The 19,051-nt window shown below is 37.9% G+C and overlaps 1 protein-coding gene across 10 annotated transcripts in view; it reads right to left on the bottom strand.

Annotated features, from left to right (window-relative positions):
* Positions 1-19,051, bottom strand: part of A830018L16Rik (RIKEN cDNA A830018L16 gene) — a 562,288-nt gene that overhangs the window by 171,869 nt on the left and 371,368 nt on the right. For all 10 annotated transcript variants that reach the window (XM_030254977.1, XM_006495544.2, XM_006495540.3 and 7 more), the window contains one exon: positions 5,468-5,553. In XM_030254977.1, the coding sequence (XP_030110837.1) occupies positions 5,468-5,553 (86 nt within the window). The remainder of the gene's footprint in view (positions 1-5,467; positions 5,554-19,051) is intronic.

The raw sequence follows: 19,051 nt of genomic DNA, 5'->3' as shown, positions 1-19,051 counted from the left end.
TCCATGCTGCTAGTCAGCCAAGGCTCTGCTTCCATTGTCAGGGTTGAAGAATTATCTTGAGCATGTTCATGCCTTTCTTCTTCTTCTTCTTCTTCTTCTTCTTCTTCTTCTTCTTCTTCTTCTTCTTCTTCTTCTTCTTCTTCTTCTTCTTCTTCTTCTTCTTCTTCCTCTTCTTCTCCTTCTGAGAAAAGTCCTTTTTTTTGCTTCAGACTATACTTAAAATAAATCCTTTTAAAAATCATAGCACAGTGGTTAGAAAGAGTTATGTGATCCCAATTGCAAAGTCTTTCATGTAACACAACAGAGACAAGATTTGGGCAAGCTCTAGTAATATCTTCTGCCTGTACATTTCTTTTTTTTTTTCCTTTTTTTCTTTTTATTAGATATTTTCTTTATATAAATTTCAAATGCTATCCCGAAAGTTCCCTATACCCTCCCCCTACCCTGCTCTCCTACCCATCCACTCCCACTTCTTGGCCCTGGCGTTCCCGTGTACTGGGGCATATAAAGTTTGCAAGACCAAGGAGCCTCTCTTACCAATGATGGCTGACTAGGCCATCTTTTGCTACATATGCAGCCAGAGACATGAGCTCTGGGGGTACTGGGTACTTCATATTGTTGTCCCACCTATAGGGTTGCAGACCCTTTCAGCTCCTTGGATGTATCTGGAGGATATCATACTTAGTGTGGTAACCCAATCACAAAAGAAGTCATTAGATATGCACTCACTGATAAGTGGTTATTAGCCCAGAAACTTAGAATACCCAAGATACAATTTACAAAACACAAGAAAATCAAGAAGAGGGAAGACCAATGGGTGGATACTTCATTCCTCCTTAGAATAGGGAACAAAATATGCAAAAAAGGAGTTACAGAGACAAAGTTTGGAGCTAAGATGAAAGTATGGACTATCCAGAGACTACCCCACCCGGGGATCCATCCCATAATCAGCCCCCAAACCCAGACACTATTGCATATGCCAGCAAGATTTTGCTTAAAGGACCCTGGTATAGCTGTCTCGTATGAGGCTATGCCAGTGCCTAGCAAATACAGAAGTGGATGCTCACAGTCATCTATAAGATGGAACACAGGGCCCCCAATGGAGAAGCTAGAGAAACCACTCATGCCTTACTTCTGTAACAGATCTGAACAGATGTAAAGTATCATGCTTTCTTTGTAGGTCATCATTGGCATTGGTTTATATTCTTGTATCAGTTTATTTTTAAATGTTATTAGGTGATAGTCAACATGTGAAATTATATGTACATATAAAATTTCAAATAAAGTACACAAAACTGTGTTACATGGATAAGATATAGCAAATTTAACTTACAAAGTACAATAATTACACCAAGCTGGGGACCTACCTTAAAATTCAGAGAACCCCAACAATTTTCATTTTGCTGTGGGCTCCTTCTTTATCAGATCTCTAAGCTTCCTCATATGTTGAAGAGAATTGATAGTTTGAGTCTATCGTTCCTTTCCTGTAGTATGGTTTCTTCATTTAGACACGTTTTCCTAGTGTACACTCTCTAGAAATGTCCTCATTTTAAGCTTTATGAAAATGGCATCCTGTGACTTCTGCTTGTCCAATCAACATTTATGATCTTAAGGCCAGATCAGTAGGGAGCGCTTATGTGCTCACAGCACCATCAGAGAACCAGTTGGCCATTCAGAGTTGACTGAACTTGGCTCAGTGGCTGGGCTGTATTACATCAGAGGAATCATCCATTCTGCACAACATTTTTGCTAAACATTTACCAGCAGGCTGCAGCCTTTTTCCATCCTGTGTGTACAGTTAAAATGTACTTAAAAGTGTAACATTTCCACAGCTCATTGGTTTCATCACCCATAAACATCCTAACAAGGATTATTGGCATTCCCTGGTACGTAAAGCTGGATTTTCTAAGATCTTTAACTGCATATTCAGTTTTGGGACTTTACATCATATAAATGCTCAAATCTTGATATAGTAGAAACATTTTTTCAAATTGTTTAAATACCATCCAGTAAATTCCTATCTCTACTAGCTATTTTCAGCTTTATTAATTAATACCAAACAATTATAAAACAGTACTTCATTATAGTCTCCATTTGATTTTTCCTGGTTTCTAAGGTAATGAGGCATATTTCATATATTTACTTGATATTTGTATTTCCTCTTCTGTGACAAGTCTGTATAATATGTTGATTACTTCTCAATGGATTTGTTGAACATTAAATTATAGGTAATCATTGAGCAATAAAAAATGTACTGCAAATGTATTTCCTCACATTGTGACTTTTTTGTCCTTGTAACATTTCGCCAGCAAAACACACTCGGACAACCAGATCCTTCTATGGCAAAGCTTTATTGCTTACTTCTCAGAAAGACTCCGAACCCAGAAAAAGGAGCTGCTTAAATACCCCTCCGTGTGACGTGTCAGCTCTTGATTAGCTGTTCACTCATCACCCCACTCCTACACCCCGGAATGGGCAGTGACTTGGCACGAATTTACTTCAGCACCTGCGCACATTGCTTGTTTACTAGTTAGGCACTGAGGAAGCCAGCGCCATCTTGTAATGGCGATTGTGCATGGCTTCCCACACTTTTTCCAGGCACTTTTGATTTTTAAAAGCTCTATTTGTATATATGTGACATGTGTACTGGTGTTATTTGTAGGGAGGTGGCATATGTGCTGGTGCTATTTGTAGGGATGTGGCATATGTGCTGATATATTTGTTGGGATGTAGCATGTGTGCTGGTTTTATCTGTAAGGGTGTGGCATGTGTGCTGGAATTATCTGTAGGGATGTTGCATGTGTGTTGGTGTTATTTGTAGGGATGTGGCATGTGTGCAAGTGTTATCTGTAGAGATATGGTATTTGTGCTGGTGTTATCTGTAGGGAGGTGGCATGTGTGCTGGTGTTATTTGTAGGGATGTGGAATGTGTGCTGGTGTTATTTGTTGGGATGTGGAATATGTGCTGGTGTTATTTGTACTGAAGTTGCATGTGTGCTGGTGTTATTTGTTGGGATGTGGCATGTGTGCTGGTGTTATTTGTAGGAATGTGACATGTGTGCTGGTGTTATCTGTAGGGATGTGGCATATCTGCTGGTATTATTTGTTAGGATGTCACATTGTGCTGATGTTATTTGTATGGATGTCGCATGTGTGCTGGTGTTCTTAGTATGGATGTGATATATGTACTGCAGTATGCCTTATATGAGCTGGTACACACTCTTTGAACATTTTCCAGGTTATTTTTATTTCAGACTGGGTTTTTCGCTGCCTCTCAAGCTTGCTGATGATCTTGCCTAGCTGGCCAGTGAATCCCTAGGATTTTTTCTGACTGTACTCCACCATCATAAGTGTCCCACAGGTGGATTTACAGATGTGTGCTACTATGCTCAATATATGTATCGCAAGGATCTGAACTCAGCCTCATACATGTGCAACAAGCAATTTTTGTGCTGATCAGTCTCCTTAGCTTCATAGCACTTCATTTTCTATAGTTTGTTTTCACTATCTTCTAAACTCATTTTAAAACTTGAGTTAATTAAAGTGATAAATTATAACAATAGAAATTGTATGTATTGGTAAGGAACCCTGGAATGTTGTGTTTTAATACATGTATGCTTTTGTATAAAATTGAACATATTTATAAACATTCATTATTTCACTTGCTTATGGTAAAATGGTTCAAACCTTCTTTCCCTAACTTTTGGTATTTGATCGCTAATGGCTATGAACTTACTGTCTGCTTTAAGATGTTCTCCATTCAGACATAAGGAAAATATTTTCCTAATGTGATTCTTCTAATGATCCTGATACCATGTGCTGTGACCTTGTAATGCATCACAGTAATGCATCTTGATGGCCTTGGAGTGGGATCACAATTACTACTTCTTCACCAAGCATTTTGAAGTACTCTAGCTTTAACTTCATATGAAGTCATGGATTTTGTGCTGCATCATATAGAAATGGGGATACACTAAATACTGTTAATTTAAATGATAATAAAGTAGACAGCTGTGGTGCTGTGTATCACAGTTTGTCAACCTGAAACAAAGTCTAGACATATCTAGTTAGTTTTAGTCAACTTGATACAAACTAGAATCATCTAGGAGGAGGAAATCTCAACTGAGCAGTTGTTTCCATCAGATTTTTCTGGGAGCATGCCTATAGAGCATGGTTACTCTTTCATGTAAAAGGATCTGCACATCTTTAGAGATATTACCCCTGGGCACGTGGTTCTGGGCCAGCTGAGCATGTTATGGGAGGAAAAGCCAGTAAGAGACATTCGTCCATGATCTCTGCTTCAGTACCTACTTCCAGGTTTTGGTCTTGGCTTTCCTGGATGAGGGACTGTGACTTAGAAGTATAAGCTGAAATACCACATCCTCATGCAAAGTAGCTTTGGTCAGTGACTTATAACAGCAGCATATACTAAACTAGGACACCTAAGCACAGGGAATCTAAACTAAGAAATGGCCTCCATCATATTGGCCAATGTGCATCTCTGTAGAACATGTTCTTGATTAGTAATTTATATAGGTGGGCCCAGCCCTCTGTAGGTGATGCCATGCCCAGGCAGGGGTATCAGAGATGCAGCTGGTCAAGCCAGAGGAACAACCAAGCAAGAAGCATTTCTTCCTAGTTTCTTCTTCAGTACCTGCCTCCAAGTTCATGGCTTGAGCTCCTGGCTTGGCTTCCCTAGATAACAGACTGTATCCTATAAACTGAAATAAACTCTTTCCTACCCACATTGCCTTTGGTCATGGAGAGTTATCAAAGCAAGAGAAAAGCAAGCTAGGACACAATATAGTCAGAGGAAAGGAAGCATAAATGAGACTCTCAGGAAGAAAATGAAGTCTATCTTAGAGAGAGAAACAATATTTACAGTCTTAACACCACCTTAACACATAGATGAGAGAAAAGTTGTATGACATCTCTAATAGGATATTACAGTTCTCCTCCAAGAAGACTAACGGGACCAATGGCAAGATAATAGAAGTAAAAGACTTGCCAATTGTCAGCCAGGTGTGGTGGTGCATGCCTTTAATCCCAGCACTTGGGAGGCAGAGGCAGGCGGATTTCTGAGTTCCAGGACAGCCTGGTCTACAGAGTGAGTTCCAGGACAGCCAGGGCTATTCAGAGAAACCCTGTCTCGAAAAATCAAAAAAAAAAAAAAAAAAAAAAACTTGCCAATTGTCAAGATAATGACCTCCACTTTCCATAGAGCCATGGGAGAAAATCAAACTGTAAAACGTTAGAATTAGTAGCATGACTTTGACAGTAACCAACATATAGTTGCCTGTTAAGAATCTGCCCTTCCTGATTCCTTTCCTCATTTGTCTTTCCAAGCATAGGAGGGTGTGATGAGTATGTGAGTCAAGGTTTCAGGAATTTGGTTCAGGACATTTATTTTTGAAAATCACCAAGAGCTACTAAAACTTCAGTAAACACTTTTGAATTTAAAACTTACCTAATGAGTCTGGGATTATCTCATCTGGAGTATGAAGTATTTGTAGTGTGTCTTCTGTTCTTTCCATCAAGTTGTCTCCTTGAAGCCTAAATAATTAAAAATCATCATTGGAAACTGTAACAGTGCTAAATGGTGAACTTCAAAGTATATGCCAGATTTCCAGACTCTAAAATCAAACATACTTCTTCAACATAAGCATAGACATGTGTGCTTATCTTAATAAACATAAACAATATCTTATTTTAATCTCAGGTTGTTGCTTTTTCTCGCTATAAAGGAAAGGTCTTCTATATGTTTCCACATATGCACTATGATTATTGTAGACCAGTGATTCTCAACCTATGTTTTGCACCCCTTTGGAGTTCAAATGACCCTTTTACACGGATCTCATTTCAGACATCCTACATGTTAAATATATACGTAATGTATATAAAAGTAGTAAAATTACAGTTATGAATTAGCAATGAAAGTAATTTATGTCTGGAGATTGCCACAACATGAGGAATAGTATTAGAGGTCACACCATTAGGAAGGTTGGGATGCACCGCTCTAGACTCCAGAGTCTAGAGCCAAACTTAGCCTGAGCAAAATAATAATAATAAATAATAATAATAATAATAATAATAATAATAATAATAATAATAGTTACAGCAAATGTTTTTACTAAGCTACAAAGTCTGGTTGAGCAGAGAGAAAACAAATCTGTGCTCAGCTGACTTCTAAGTCCTGGACGCCTGAGGCCATTTTTGATAATTGCACAGAGGTTTGCCACAGGCACACTTGTCCAAATCAAATCAGTCTGAACAGAGTGTAGGAGGGAGCAGTAGGAAGGAGGATCCTATTTTGCACCAGGGTTGGCAAAGTCACTAAGGAAGCCTGGAGAGTGGAAGATCGTGTAAGACCTTTACAGGGGTGGATCTCTTCAGTGATGTATCTTCATGTCTCCACTGGGAAATGATACCTGGCAGTATTGAGTTCAACTTTATTTTGATGAAACATTGAGAAACTACCTTCAGAGAAGAAGGTGGGTATCAGCAATATGTCTCAGAATTCTGCCATAGGTAAGTCTAGCTTTGTAAATATTGAAGGATATTATGAGACAGTCCCAAGACTAGAAGTTTCCACCAATGTCGTCACATATTTTGTACACTGAGAAAATGACAAATGATTTCCTAGAGAAATAATAATAAACATATTGCATGTAACATTAAATTTTGTCAAAATAAAAAGTATAGTTAGTAATTATACTTTTATTTTATTTTATTATTCTCAGTAATATCTTTGTGCATCATGGTAGAATCGCACAATAACTTGTTCTCTTTATGTTTTATAAAATTATAAATATTTGGAAGTTATGCTTGCTTTCTATAATACTGCTTTCTCTGTATTTCTTTATATGCCACCATGTGTACTATACCAGCCTCCTGTAGATAAGCTCATGTTTTCTGGATTGTGTAAGCTAACTAGGATGGTCACCATGTAAAATGGTGCTTGGTGCCAATCCTGAGCAGCTGCATTTGATCCCTTAGACCCACATATAAGAAAGCAAGTTGTCCTCTGAGCTCCACTTGAGCGCCACGGCATGGGAAACCCACACCCACAAAGGAGTAAATGATGAAATAGAAAAATTAAAGATTTTCCAAGGAGAATTTTCTTGTAATATTTTAGTCAGATATGTATGCATTTTATACCTCAATAATTTTTACCACAGGAAAAGAAAACAGAACTTTAACTGGTGAGCTATACTTTTCTCCAAACCTTTCCTACCTCTTTGCCCTTTTCAATTCATGTAAACAAATCAGGAAAAATATGTTGATAACCTATAATATCAAACATTGCCTTTTTTTGAGTTCCCTTTTCTATAACTATTCTATAAAAAATTCTTAAGAAAAAAGTGCAAAGGCACAATGTATAGTTAAAGATATAATTAATAATTGCCATTAGAAATAACAAGGGGATCAAGAAATAGCTCAATGATTAAGAGTGCTTACTGCTCTGGCAGAGAACCCAAGTTTTGGGTCTGAGAAGATACATAGGGTGGCTGGCAAATGCCTGTAACTATAGATGCAGGTTATGCCCACTTCTGGCCACTAAACACAACCCTACTTATGTGCACAAACACATATACACATAAAGAAAATTTTAAAAAGTGCATTCAGAAATGTTTCAACATACTTGCATAATTGACAGCAGGTTAACATGTAAATAGAAAATAAATTCTCCACAAAGATACAAAGAATTTGGACATAAAAACTATGCCTCTGATGTGTCAGCATGTATTTCTGAGCCTATAATCCCAGCACAGAGGATGTGAAGGCAGAAAGGCTGCAGTTCCACACCAGCCTGGTGAAAGGTGTCTGAGGAATTGAAAAATTGAACAATAAATTCCCTGTTTGTTGTTTTTGTGTTTATTCCGGTTTTGTTCTCATCTCATGAATCAGTAGAGGCAAATGTTTAGTTAGCATTTAATAATTTGATCAATGTTGAGCCAACTATTGCAAGGATTAAAGGAAATCCTAATTGTCTGGTTTCTGAGTCCTTGGTGTAACTGAACTGAACAGACTAATAGCCATAAATTCATCCCACTAAACTGGATGTCCTTGAATCTGGCTCATCTTCATCCAAGCACTGCCTTCCAGATGCCCAAGAAGCTGTTTGCTGTGACTTGGCACCTTTCTCCTGGGTGAGATGTGCTCGACTGCTCTGCCAATATTCCCCAGGCTGTGAGCCACAGAGCTCCACTGTTGTTGGAGGTTAGCAGTTGCTGCACAGACAAGGGTTGGGAGGGAATGTCCGGGAAATACAGCCTTTAAAAACTTAAAACTGTTTTGATTTTCCTTTTTACCACAAGCCTTTTCCAAGCTGTTTTTATTTGCTTTCTAAAACCACTCTTTCATATTAAACAAACTTCTTTATATTTTTAACCCCTATGCTGAATGCCTCTGCTCTTCATTGTCACCCTGAATCAGCCCCTACACATACTGCCCCTGCCCTTTCTTGTCACACTGAAGCTATTCTCCTGGGGAGTGAGATGGAATTCAATGGTGGAGCATGTGCTTAGCATGTGCAGGAATAAGAAAAGTATTATTACTACTTTACTCCTCTCCAAATAACCCTGTGTGTCCCTCAACCCCCGCTCACTCAGGATTTTGTGGATAACCCTTTCTTCTCTTTGATAATACAGGCTGCTTAGGTCTTCAGTCTCTTTTTTCAATTCTTGTATCCCTAGTGTCTGGAGTGCTTGTGTGTCTATATGCATACATATGTGATAAACTCAAAATCCTTTGAATTCCTCTGCTTTATCATCCCTAAGCCAATGACAGGATTCTCACAGCCACTAGGTACCAGAAATGCTTATGCCCACATTCCTTGGAAGTACTTCGTTCCTTTATGTTTTTTTGTAATGCCATTCCATTAACACTTTTTTCAGAACGATTTTAATTGTATGTCCCTGTTCCCCATGTCCCCCAGGCTCCTTCTTAGATAGATATTTGGTTTCTTTAATTTCCTTGCTTCCCTCCTCTGTTAGAATTCATGTGCCCTTAGTTTTTTCCCATGTCATCTTTCCATCAATGCCACCCAGAATCCAGCCCCACAAGAATCTGCCACATAGTGCTTGTGTGAAACTAAATAACAGTAGTGGTGCTGCTTATGGTATGCTATGTTAATAATGACTCGTCATGGGAGGACAGATCTATAGATTGCAACTTTAAAGTGAGACTTCTTGGTTTTCTTTCTTCCATTTTTGTCAAGGACTTTCCAAATATAACACCTTCCTTCTGTACCGCTCAGAAAAATTATTTCATCATTAATAAAGATCTTCAATTCACCCCCACCCATGAGCATAATTGTCTTCCTTATTTTTCTGTTTTTCAACTCACAGGAGGAATCTATTAACTGGGCTGGTGATGGAGGTCCATGGTCTCATGTCTCTATTGATCTTCAGTTTGTTTTATCCACCCCATCATACCATTGTTATTCATTATGTGCATTTGCCCTATCATTCCTCATAGGATATGAGCAGGCTTACTTCTCTTGCAACTAAAGACTCTCTCTACTCTTTGCTCCCTCTCTTCTCCCCCCCCTTTCACTATGCCCCTTGCTCCTCCCCACCTCTCTCTCTCTCTCTCTCTCTCTCTCTCTCTCTCTCTCTCTCTCACAGGCACACACACACACACACACACACACACACACACACAACACACTGACTCCACATTATCTAACAGATGCTGCTTTTGTCTTTTCTTCTGTATTGTCCATAGCCAAGTTCTTGAGATACTCTTCATTCATTACCATAGTTCTCACAGTTTCCATTCAGCTTGCTTTAGTTTGGTCTATTTCTCAACTACCCTCGGATACCTGCTCACACTGGGACTTCATCTACTGTGTAGAATGGAATATTTCAGGAGAACAGCCTTGCATCAGCACTTTTAGTGAATTCAGAATAAATTACAGTGAAGAAAATGAGGAACTTTAAGTGTTTGTGACCTACGTCTTTGGAAAGGAGAGACCATAATTTTAGTTGATTTCTCAAAATAATCTTTGACTCGAAAGGGCTTAAGAACTCCCATTTGTATTGGCTTCTTGTCTCCTGCAAGATGAGTTACGGTTTCCTCAGCAAATTACGTGATTCCCTCCATTGGACAATCCCTAAATGTGTCTGCAAATCCATCTTCTTGGATCTCCTCCTGGGGTTGAATAGTCTATAAACTCAGAGCTGCTTTCACTTTTTCAAAGTTATTTTGTTGTGAGTCCTCTGTTGCTGTACTGTAATCTCTGGTCAAATTCCTCTGTCCTCTTTTATACCATGGGCTTGTTCCTCGTTTTTCGTTCTGAATCCCCCCACCTCTGCTTTCAAAAGGCTTCCTTCTGGGAGTCTTAGCATCTGTGCAAATCCTTACCATCTCTCTGCTTCACTGTGTCTCACCTATTTATTTAGATGTCTTAAGCTTGAAGAAAGAGTTTTGTCCCTAAAACCTATGTTAAAGGATTGGTACATTATGGTGTCTAAGGAGATATTTTTCAGATATTTTCTTTCAATGATTAGTTCAATTTGGAAGTCAGGAAATATGTCATCCAGATGACAGGTAAGAATCTCTACAGACACTTTATTTATAACAATATGCATTTGAGAAATCCTAAATATCATCCTGCATGTGTGCTACTTTGGTCAAGTAGTTCTCTACCTAGTCCACTTAGATGCAGAGAATGTGTCGGAAGCTGCTGTGTCCAGGAAACAGGAAGGAAGGACATGGGTAGGTAAAGTAGGAAAACACATCCATGTGATGATGGATCACTGAGTCAACTACTGTCCTCAGCAGGTGGCTGCTATTCAATCCCACATGAAGCTCGAGGAACCTAATGAGATGTGACTTCAAGTGTGAAGTCACAAAGCATTTATTCACCAATACCTAGTCAGGAGTGACTCCTAGGCAATGGCTTTTCTTAACCCATGATTTGCAAATAGACTACTATTCCACAATTGCTGGTTGTTATCCCTGAGTAGGAAATACAATATAACAGGACTAAGATAAGTGAGGCATTGAACTTTGTCCCTACACAAAACTGGTTACCACTCCTTAAAGCAGCTCAGCCAGAGGTGTATCAAAGAATGTCACAATGGAAAACATAGGAGTCTAAGAACGGCTGTGGATATATTTGTTTGAAACAAGTTAAAATCATACTTAATTTTATAGTAGCCATAAATACTGAAAATAGTATCATAAATTTTGTGGTATCCTTACTGGCACAGTTTTAATAATGAACTTAAGAAGGATAGATATACCCACCCATGGGAATTATTGTGCCTGTTATAGAACTTGGTAAATATGTATCATTGAGAAAGACTTGTTACATAAATTTAGTAAGAAATTATCCAGAACTTACAAAATATAGACACAAGGAAAGGGGATTTGTCAGGAAAAGGTCAGAGCTCATTCAGGACTTTGGCTGTGACAGTGTGGGTAATATGAGGGTGATTTTGGCTGGATTTCACTATTTCACTATGAAAAGCACAAAAGGAACTTCCAAGGTCTCATCCAAAAGAATCAAGAATAGCACAGAACTGACTCCTGAGGAGGGAGTTTGAACAATGTAAGCAGTGAGGAAGACAAGACAATTTGTATCATTTAGTCAGTTTGTTCCTTTTTAAGAACCCAAAAGACTCAATGAAGTATTATATGTTTTAATATTTTTCTTAAATCCATTCTGTTGTCCTGGGAAGCAGCTCAGTGGTAGTCAAGCACACACAGTACTGTGGGTTTGTAACCTAGCAAAGGACAAACAGAATCCCTGGCATTCTTGGTCCAGTTGAACCAATGGATCATCCAATCAAACAAGTGTAGTTCTTAACATACTAGAAGACTTGCCAACTCTGTAGAGATAAACAATCACTTTTCTGCACACATATATTATTTTGTCTGAACACTTTCTAGAAAAAGCAGTATCTAACTTAAGAGTAGATAGATATTCATCAAATGCTTCTTTGCCAATGAATAATTAGTTGAAAGCTTAACTAACACTTCTAATACATGTATGGACTCATAAAGATATACTAACTGGGGAAACTTTAACAGAGTGGCAGTACTTGAGCTGAGTATTAAGATTATCCTAGGATCTTGATACGTGGAGGGAGAGAATAAGATGAGGATGGAGTTAAGAGGAAGAGAACATGAGAATACCATACCAGCTGAGAGCTTCAGCAAGAACAATGGTAGCAGACATACACTGGATGGAAAGTCCCAACAGTCTGATATGCCTAATGTAATAAAGCTGTAACAATGGCAACCACAACTGTGGAAATACATGAGCTCCTTGGGAAGTCTTGAACAATAATCCAGAAAGAGGGGTGCAAAGCATGGATGATTGTTTCTGTGGACAGTTGATGGCACAGGCACTACAAAGACTGGGAAAATCACTATAAATCCCATCCTTGTAGAGAGTAGATTACATAAGCAGAAATGAGGATCAGACAAGTAAAATACACACAGCTGAGGGTATGTAAGAAAGGAACAGTTCAGTTAGTATGGAGGTGTATACAACTTCACGAGGGATGTACAGGGAAGGCTGCTCTCAAATGTAGTATTTGAACCGAAGCATGAAGTGACAGACTGTTCTAGAATCCTGGAAAAATGACACAATCCAGTTTGCAGAAATTGCACATTCAAGCATCTTCAAGCCAATGACTTCAGTCAAGTGGAAGACAGTTTGAATAGGTTGGTACCTTGCCAAAGAAAGAGGAGACAGAGAGAGAGAGAGAGAGAGAGAGAGAGAGAGAGAGAGAGAGAGAGAGAGAGAGGTGAATGCTCCTGCCTCTGTGACCATAGCGGGGGAATTGAGAACTGAGACTGATTCTGAACACATCCTTCATGGTAACTGTACATCTGATAACTAGGACATAAATGCAGAGTTTGAAAGAAAGGAGGGACCTGATATCACCTTTTTTTAGGGAGAAGAGCACTGAGCAATTGAACTGATAATCTGGCCCTTGTCTGGGAAATAAAATTGAAGAGAAATCTGATGGAAATTAAACAGGATTTAGTCTGGAACACAACAATATTAAAGACATTTTAGGCAGCTTGGGTTTTCAAAACCATTTTGAACCACTTTCTTTGAAGGGTGTAGGAAAACATTTCTCTCCCTATACAAGGCTGCTCTAGATTCCCAAAGGTACCTTCATGACAGTGAACCCTAGGCAACCTCTAATTCTTTCTAATTGTTAATTTGCCACCACAAGATTCTAGTATATTTCTCTGGATTTTGCTTTCAAAGGAAATCTTAAGAACTTACTGTCATTCATTCAGTTTTGATGCTTTTAAATGAATCAAAATTGCCATCAACAGCAAAACAAAAACATAAGAAAACCCTACTGAGAACTGTTAAGGGTGCAATTCTATTCTATGTCTGGGGCTGTGATCTGGCATGATCTGTGTGTATTTATGTTTGTCCCATCGGTATCACAGGTTTCCTAATGTCAGAGGCCAGGTCCTGTGTTCTCCACACAGCATCTGAGACTTATAGGGGAGCTTATATTTGTGGTTCTCAGAGTACCAAACTTATACTGTATTTGATGATCTTTTTCCTACCCTCTAAAAACAAACAAATAAACAAACCAAAACCAAAACCCTCACTGCTGCCCTAGAACTATCAGCACATCCCAGAAGTACTTCAGACACAACTTAAATGACCTTTCCCTTCCTGTTTTCCAACTTGCTTCTCCATCATGCTTGTTCCATACTGGCTCTGAAATCATCTGTAGAATGGAAATAAGCTTAGGTACTGCCAGTACTCTGAGATCAGAGTGCACATGGTATGATTCTCAGAAGAGAAGCTGTATGTACGAGGAAGTGGAGGAGGGATTCAGCCCCAGTCAACAAGTGTAAAAGGTGAAAAATGGGAGGAGTCATCAAGAGTTTAGTTCTAATAATTCCATACTTTATAAGAGAAGCAAAGGATACTCTTTCTGATAATTCAATAATTATAAACTTAGTTATGTTAGTTTTTAACTAGGCATAGAAATAATATACATACAGCCACAGACAATAATAATGGTATTGCTCATTACAAAATTTTGGAACATTTTCAGTATAAGAAATGATAAGTATCTGAATAGATATGCTTACTTCAATTTTAAAATTATGCACTATATAAATCCACCAAAACATCACTTGGTACCCTATAAATGTGTACAGTTTTTATGTTGTTATGATGTCATTAAAATTTTAAAGATGGGTGGAGTGGTACACATCTGTAATGTCAGCAGGGGTGGGCTAAGGCACAAAGATTTAAGATTTGAAGCACTCCTGGACTAATAAAAGAAACCTTCTTTAAAAGAAAAAACATTAAGGAAAGTATAAAAGAAAGGGGGGGCAGGAAAGAAGAAAACAGGATGCATGTTTTATAAATTACTGAAGAAATCTAACATAATGTTTAGATGTGCAATAATTTCACATCTAACCTCTCACAGTTTTGAAGCTGGCACACTGTGAGTTTCTATTGGTTGAATTATATAGCATTAAAATATGTAAAGTAATTTAAAGTGAAAAGTTTTGCATCACTCAGATAAAAATGGATTCACTAGATTTTACATATTTTTGAGTTACTGTTTCACCTGAGAAATTTATTTAGGAAAGTGATTTAAGGAAGTCAGAGTGAGTAGCTACTCATCACTAGATTAAGAAGTAAATTGCATTTAAAGAACAGAGAGGTATTAAAATTAAGTATATAATAGTGTCTTAAATGACAAGAAAACTCAATGTAAATACTCATTAATATGAAAGCTGAGTCATATAAAATTAATGTATAATTATAGATGTATGGTCTCTGTTTTATAAAACAATAGAGAAATATAACAGAAATGAAGATAGATAGATAGATGATAGATAGATAGATAGATAGATAGATAGATAGATAGATGATAGATAGTATAAAAGAAAAATACCAAGTTCGTAGTAAAGTATAACTCTCAAACTCAGCAAAAGTCTCATAAATTTTGTTTCATAATACACAAGAGAAATCCTGATAGGAAATCTGTACCAAGTGTCCATTGTGAGATATTTCCCTCCATGTGACATTCCCCATATGCTGGGAGATTAGAGGATTTTCACGCCTACGCATAGAATCTTTTCTGTCTTCCCTTTGCATTAGATAGCCCTGGCCTACTCTTAACTTACTGTGCAGCAGGCACTTGCCACTGGTTGATGTCTTCCTGGGGCATTTCTCTTGAGCTCATGCTTTCAAAGTAACAGGTTTGTCATGTGCCAGTAAACTTGGCCTGATTACCTTTGTGTTTAACATAACCCTGCACAATACGTGCAAATGTGCATGAGAAACAGGTTTTTTTTTTTTTAATTAAATCTTTAAATTTCCTGTTTCCTGGTTTTTGGATAGAATCCTGAAAGAGGCTGATAAATTCCTTGAAAAGGAAGAGAAGATTTGTTTTATGAAATGTGAAGAATGTGTAGTCTGGAAGTGATGCAATGGAAAGACAGAGGAGCTCTTTCATTCTACCAATAATGCTTTTTAAATTCTTAATCAGGACGGGACTGTATACATATGTCTACAGAACCAGACAAGCAAAAGCCCATCAGACATGAGGATAAGAGTGACTCATCTTTTGGCATTGTGTCCAGAACATATCTGTTGCTTATGCTGCTGTGTTAAATTGTAACTGCCATTGCCTGCACTGTGTGTATTCTGCTGTACACTTCAAATGACCTCAGGAAGGCTTATATGATTTACTTGCACTGGAATATTTTTCCTATACCTTCTGCTTTCAGAAACTAAAAATGGTATAGGTAACCAAACACAGTCTATGGATAAACAAGGGTTTCATGGGATCTTATTTAATTTTCTTTCATTTATGTAATTATCATATTCAGAATTTTAGTTCTTTTCTTGAATTTTCATCAATTATCTTCTGACCAGTATATATGATTTAGAAGTAGCAGACTTTCTGATTGTTTGAGAATAAATGACTATATTTAAAATTATGGAGACCCTTTCTAATTGGAAGGCAGGCGCCAGTGAGTGTCATGAGCATTATTTTCTGCTCAAGTATTTCATTTTCCACTAGAATTATTAAATATTGTGAATGAAATGCACCTTCTGATAATCCTACTTCTTAGGGAATTTTATTAAACTTTATACTTTGATAGTTATAAAATCACCAGCCCACTCTGATTCTAAAAGACTTCTTCTGATTAGTAAAACTAACTCCCAACAGATGATAGAGACAGTACAAAGTGCTATGCAGATAAACAAAATCTTTTGTTTAATCCATGCTATGCAAGCCATTGTGAGCTGAACTCCATAATAAGTGAAATTGCCATAGTAAGTATTTGAAGTAATTTCAGTTTGACTACAAAGTATACTAAGGAAGTACAGAATATCACACAGTAAATAATCAATAAGAAGTCTTTAGTCGTGGGTAAAAAGCAAGAGCTACAGTTTCTTGGTTTTTTTGTTTCAATCTCTCACAGAATGACTCATCTTCTGCCTGTAGGATCCATCTTAGTCAATACCCCATTGTGACAACAAAATAAACTTCAGTATTGCTGTTACAACACTTAAAGTGCATAGCAATAGATGTCAATATTAAAGCTGAAACATTCAAAGCTACTATTTTTATACCAAGATCGATATTTTGCTCAAAACTAAAGTATTGTTCTGTCATAAGTTTCTATGATTATTTTATCAATAGACATATATAAGGTAAATTCCTTCTGAAATTGTCATCTCCCAATCCACAGACACAGCATGTCTTTATTGTATGTTATTTTGGAAAAATCTTAATAACCTGAAGAGGCATGGGGATCAAAGGCATTTAAGGTCTATTGTTCTGTTTCCCTAAGGTTTGGGCATAATTAATTCATTTGTGGACTTGGTACCCTCTTGCTTCAACAAATATAGCTCTCACAAAGCATTCCACACACTTTTAACTAAAGTTGCTTAAAGGGGAACTTATCAGAATTCCATTTTCAGGAGCAGCGAAGAGGTAAGAAAGTAGATATTGTGTGACATTGCTTGAACCAAGAACTGTTAGGCAGCTTGTGCATTGCAACACCCCTATTCTCCTTGGGGTGCCCCTTCATTGTTTTCTCTCAGCCTCTTAGTGTGTGGCTTGAAATCCTCTAGAGGAGCATGGGAACTACAGCATGTTTGGGGTTAGTTCTTGGGCTAGACACTAGGGTATCAGACAACCAGCTGAAAGAGACTCCACTTAGAAATAACAGAGCTTGGTCACTGCTAGAAACTCAGGTTAAAGTTGTGTTTGTGTGAAGTCACAACTCCTAAAATTTGGAGAGATCTTTTTTAACAAATTATTTTGAGGGCTGTTGAGATGGATCAGTGTTTAAGAGCACTGGTTGCTCTTCCAGAGGTCCTGACTTCAATTCCCAGCAACCACATGGTGGCTTTACAACCCTATTCCCCCTGGTCCTCTTTGCTCACAAAGAATGAGCTTTCATAGTTAAGCTGCTTTTCTTCATCTTCCCAAGGACCACTTTTCAGATCTGTGAGGGAGACAGAGGATTTTCCCAGTGCCACTGAACAGTGAACAGTAAATCAATAGTGCAAATATGTGCCCTTCCACCTTTGATCTACTCAGAGCCTCTACTGAGAACACAAGAAGAAGGTTTTCTCAGAATTCTCTGTCACTTTCCACCATCACCATCCAACTAAGTACCACAGGCTCTGGATGCTGAGGCTCTGACCTCCCATGACAGAATGATACCTGCTCAGAGCCAAAGGACCTTAGAGAGTAAGACTCCTTAATCAGACCTGAAAAAGCAGAATTCAAACATTTTTGGAAAATCTAGCAATGAAAAAAATTGGGAAAACAATTACAAACTGTATTATTAGTATTATCACCATCATCATTAATTATTTTTAAAATGGGGCTAGTGTCAAGCCCTTTGGCCTAACACTATCTATGTAACCAAGGCTTGCTTTCAAGTCTCATCCTCCTCCCTCCAGCTAATGGGTGTTGAGATTACAGACACACTCCACCACTCTACTTGGACAAGGATTTTAGTTTCCTTAAGTGTCCTCTCTGTTTCTTCACATATCTGGCTCTCTAAATTATGTGTTGATAGCTTTATAGTATTAGCAAAATTTTCCTCTTAGCCCACTGTAGAAGACCAGCAAATTCTATCACCAGAATAAAGAATTGTTGAGCTGAAGGTAAATTGAAACACATGAATGTGAGTCTCTCTGAGTTTTTCCTGTCTGCCTAAAACCAGGAATGGGTTTTCAAGGATAAATTTCCATTCCTCTCAGTTCTTCCCAGGAAATAGGGAACTTAACCAATGAAGACAGCTTTAGACCTTTATTGGTTGTGGTTGATCACATAGACATCTATTGAGAGCTGTGTTAGCTAGCTTTTATGTGCCATGTGTTTATTTCCCACAGGCTGCTATCCTATAGATCACAGTCCTTGATCTCTGTACTTGTCTGCAAATGTTCTGTTATTTGCTGAAGAAGCTACAGAAACTAAAATTCAAGGCTGTCACTTGAAAATTCAAATTTAAAATTCAAGAACTACTCACACTGCAGATGTCTCTGTACACATGTCGCATGTGTACCTTAATTAACTTTTATTTGTGTTTCTATTGTTATCCTGTCTTTATTTACATAAATTTATTTCAATAAAGAACTCTGTTGGAAACAAATTATTAATCTTCTGTATCACTGTGGTATTTTTCTATAGCCATAACACAATTCCTGGGACATCCATCTTATAGAGAGGAAAGGTTATAGTTTTAGAAATTTTAGTGTGTGATTGGTTAGCCTTATTGCTTTGGACCTTTAATGTACATCATGGTGCAGTGTGAGAGCCTGTGGTACATGATGCTGTTCACCTTGTGATACCAAGGATGCAAATGGGAAAACAAGCTAGTGCCACCAAAGACTTACCATTTAACACCTTCACAGAAAGATCAAACTTCTTAAAGATTCCACTACTTCCAAATATCACCATAGGTTTCTATACGCAGGCCTTATCCAGAGAGCAGTAACTTGAATCTGATTGCAAGCTACCTGCCAAGTCCAGTAACATCATCCTAGCTGCTTCTTGCCTTAGGTTTC

This window comes from Mus musculus, chromosome 1, assembly GCF_000001635.26.
Source record: "Mus musculus strain C57BL/6J chromosome 1, GRCm38.p6 C57BL/6J".
NCBI lineage: Eukaryota > Metazoa > Chordata > Mammalia > Rodentia > Muridae > Mus > Mus musculus.
The sequence above is the reverse complement of the archived record's forward strand: the minus strand, read 5'-3'. Positions and strand labels throughout refer to the sequence as shown.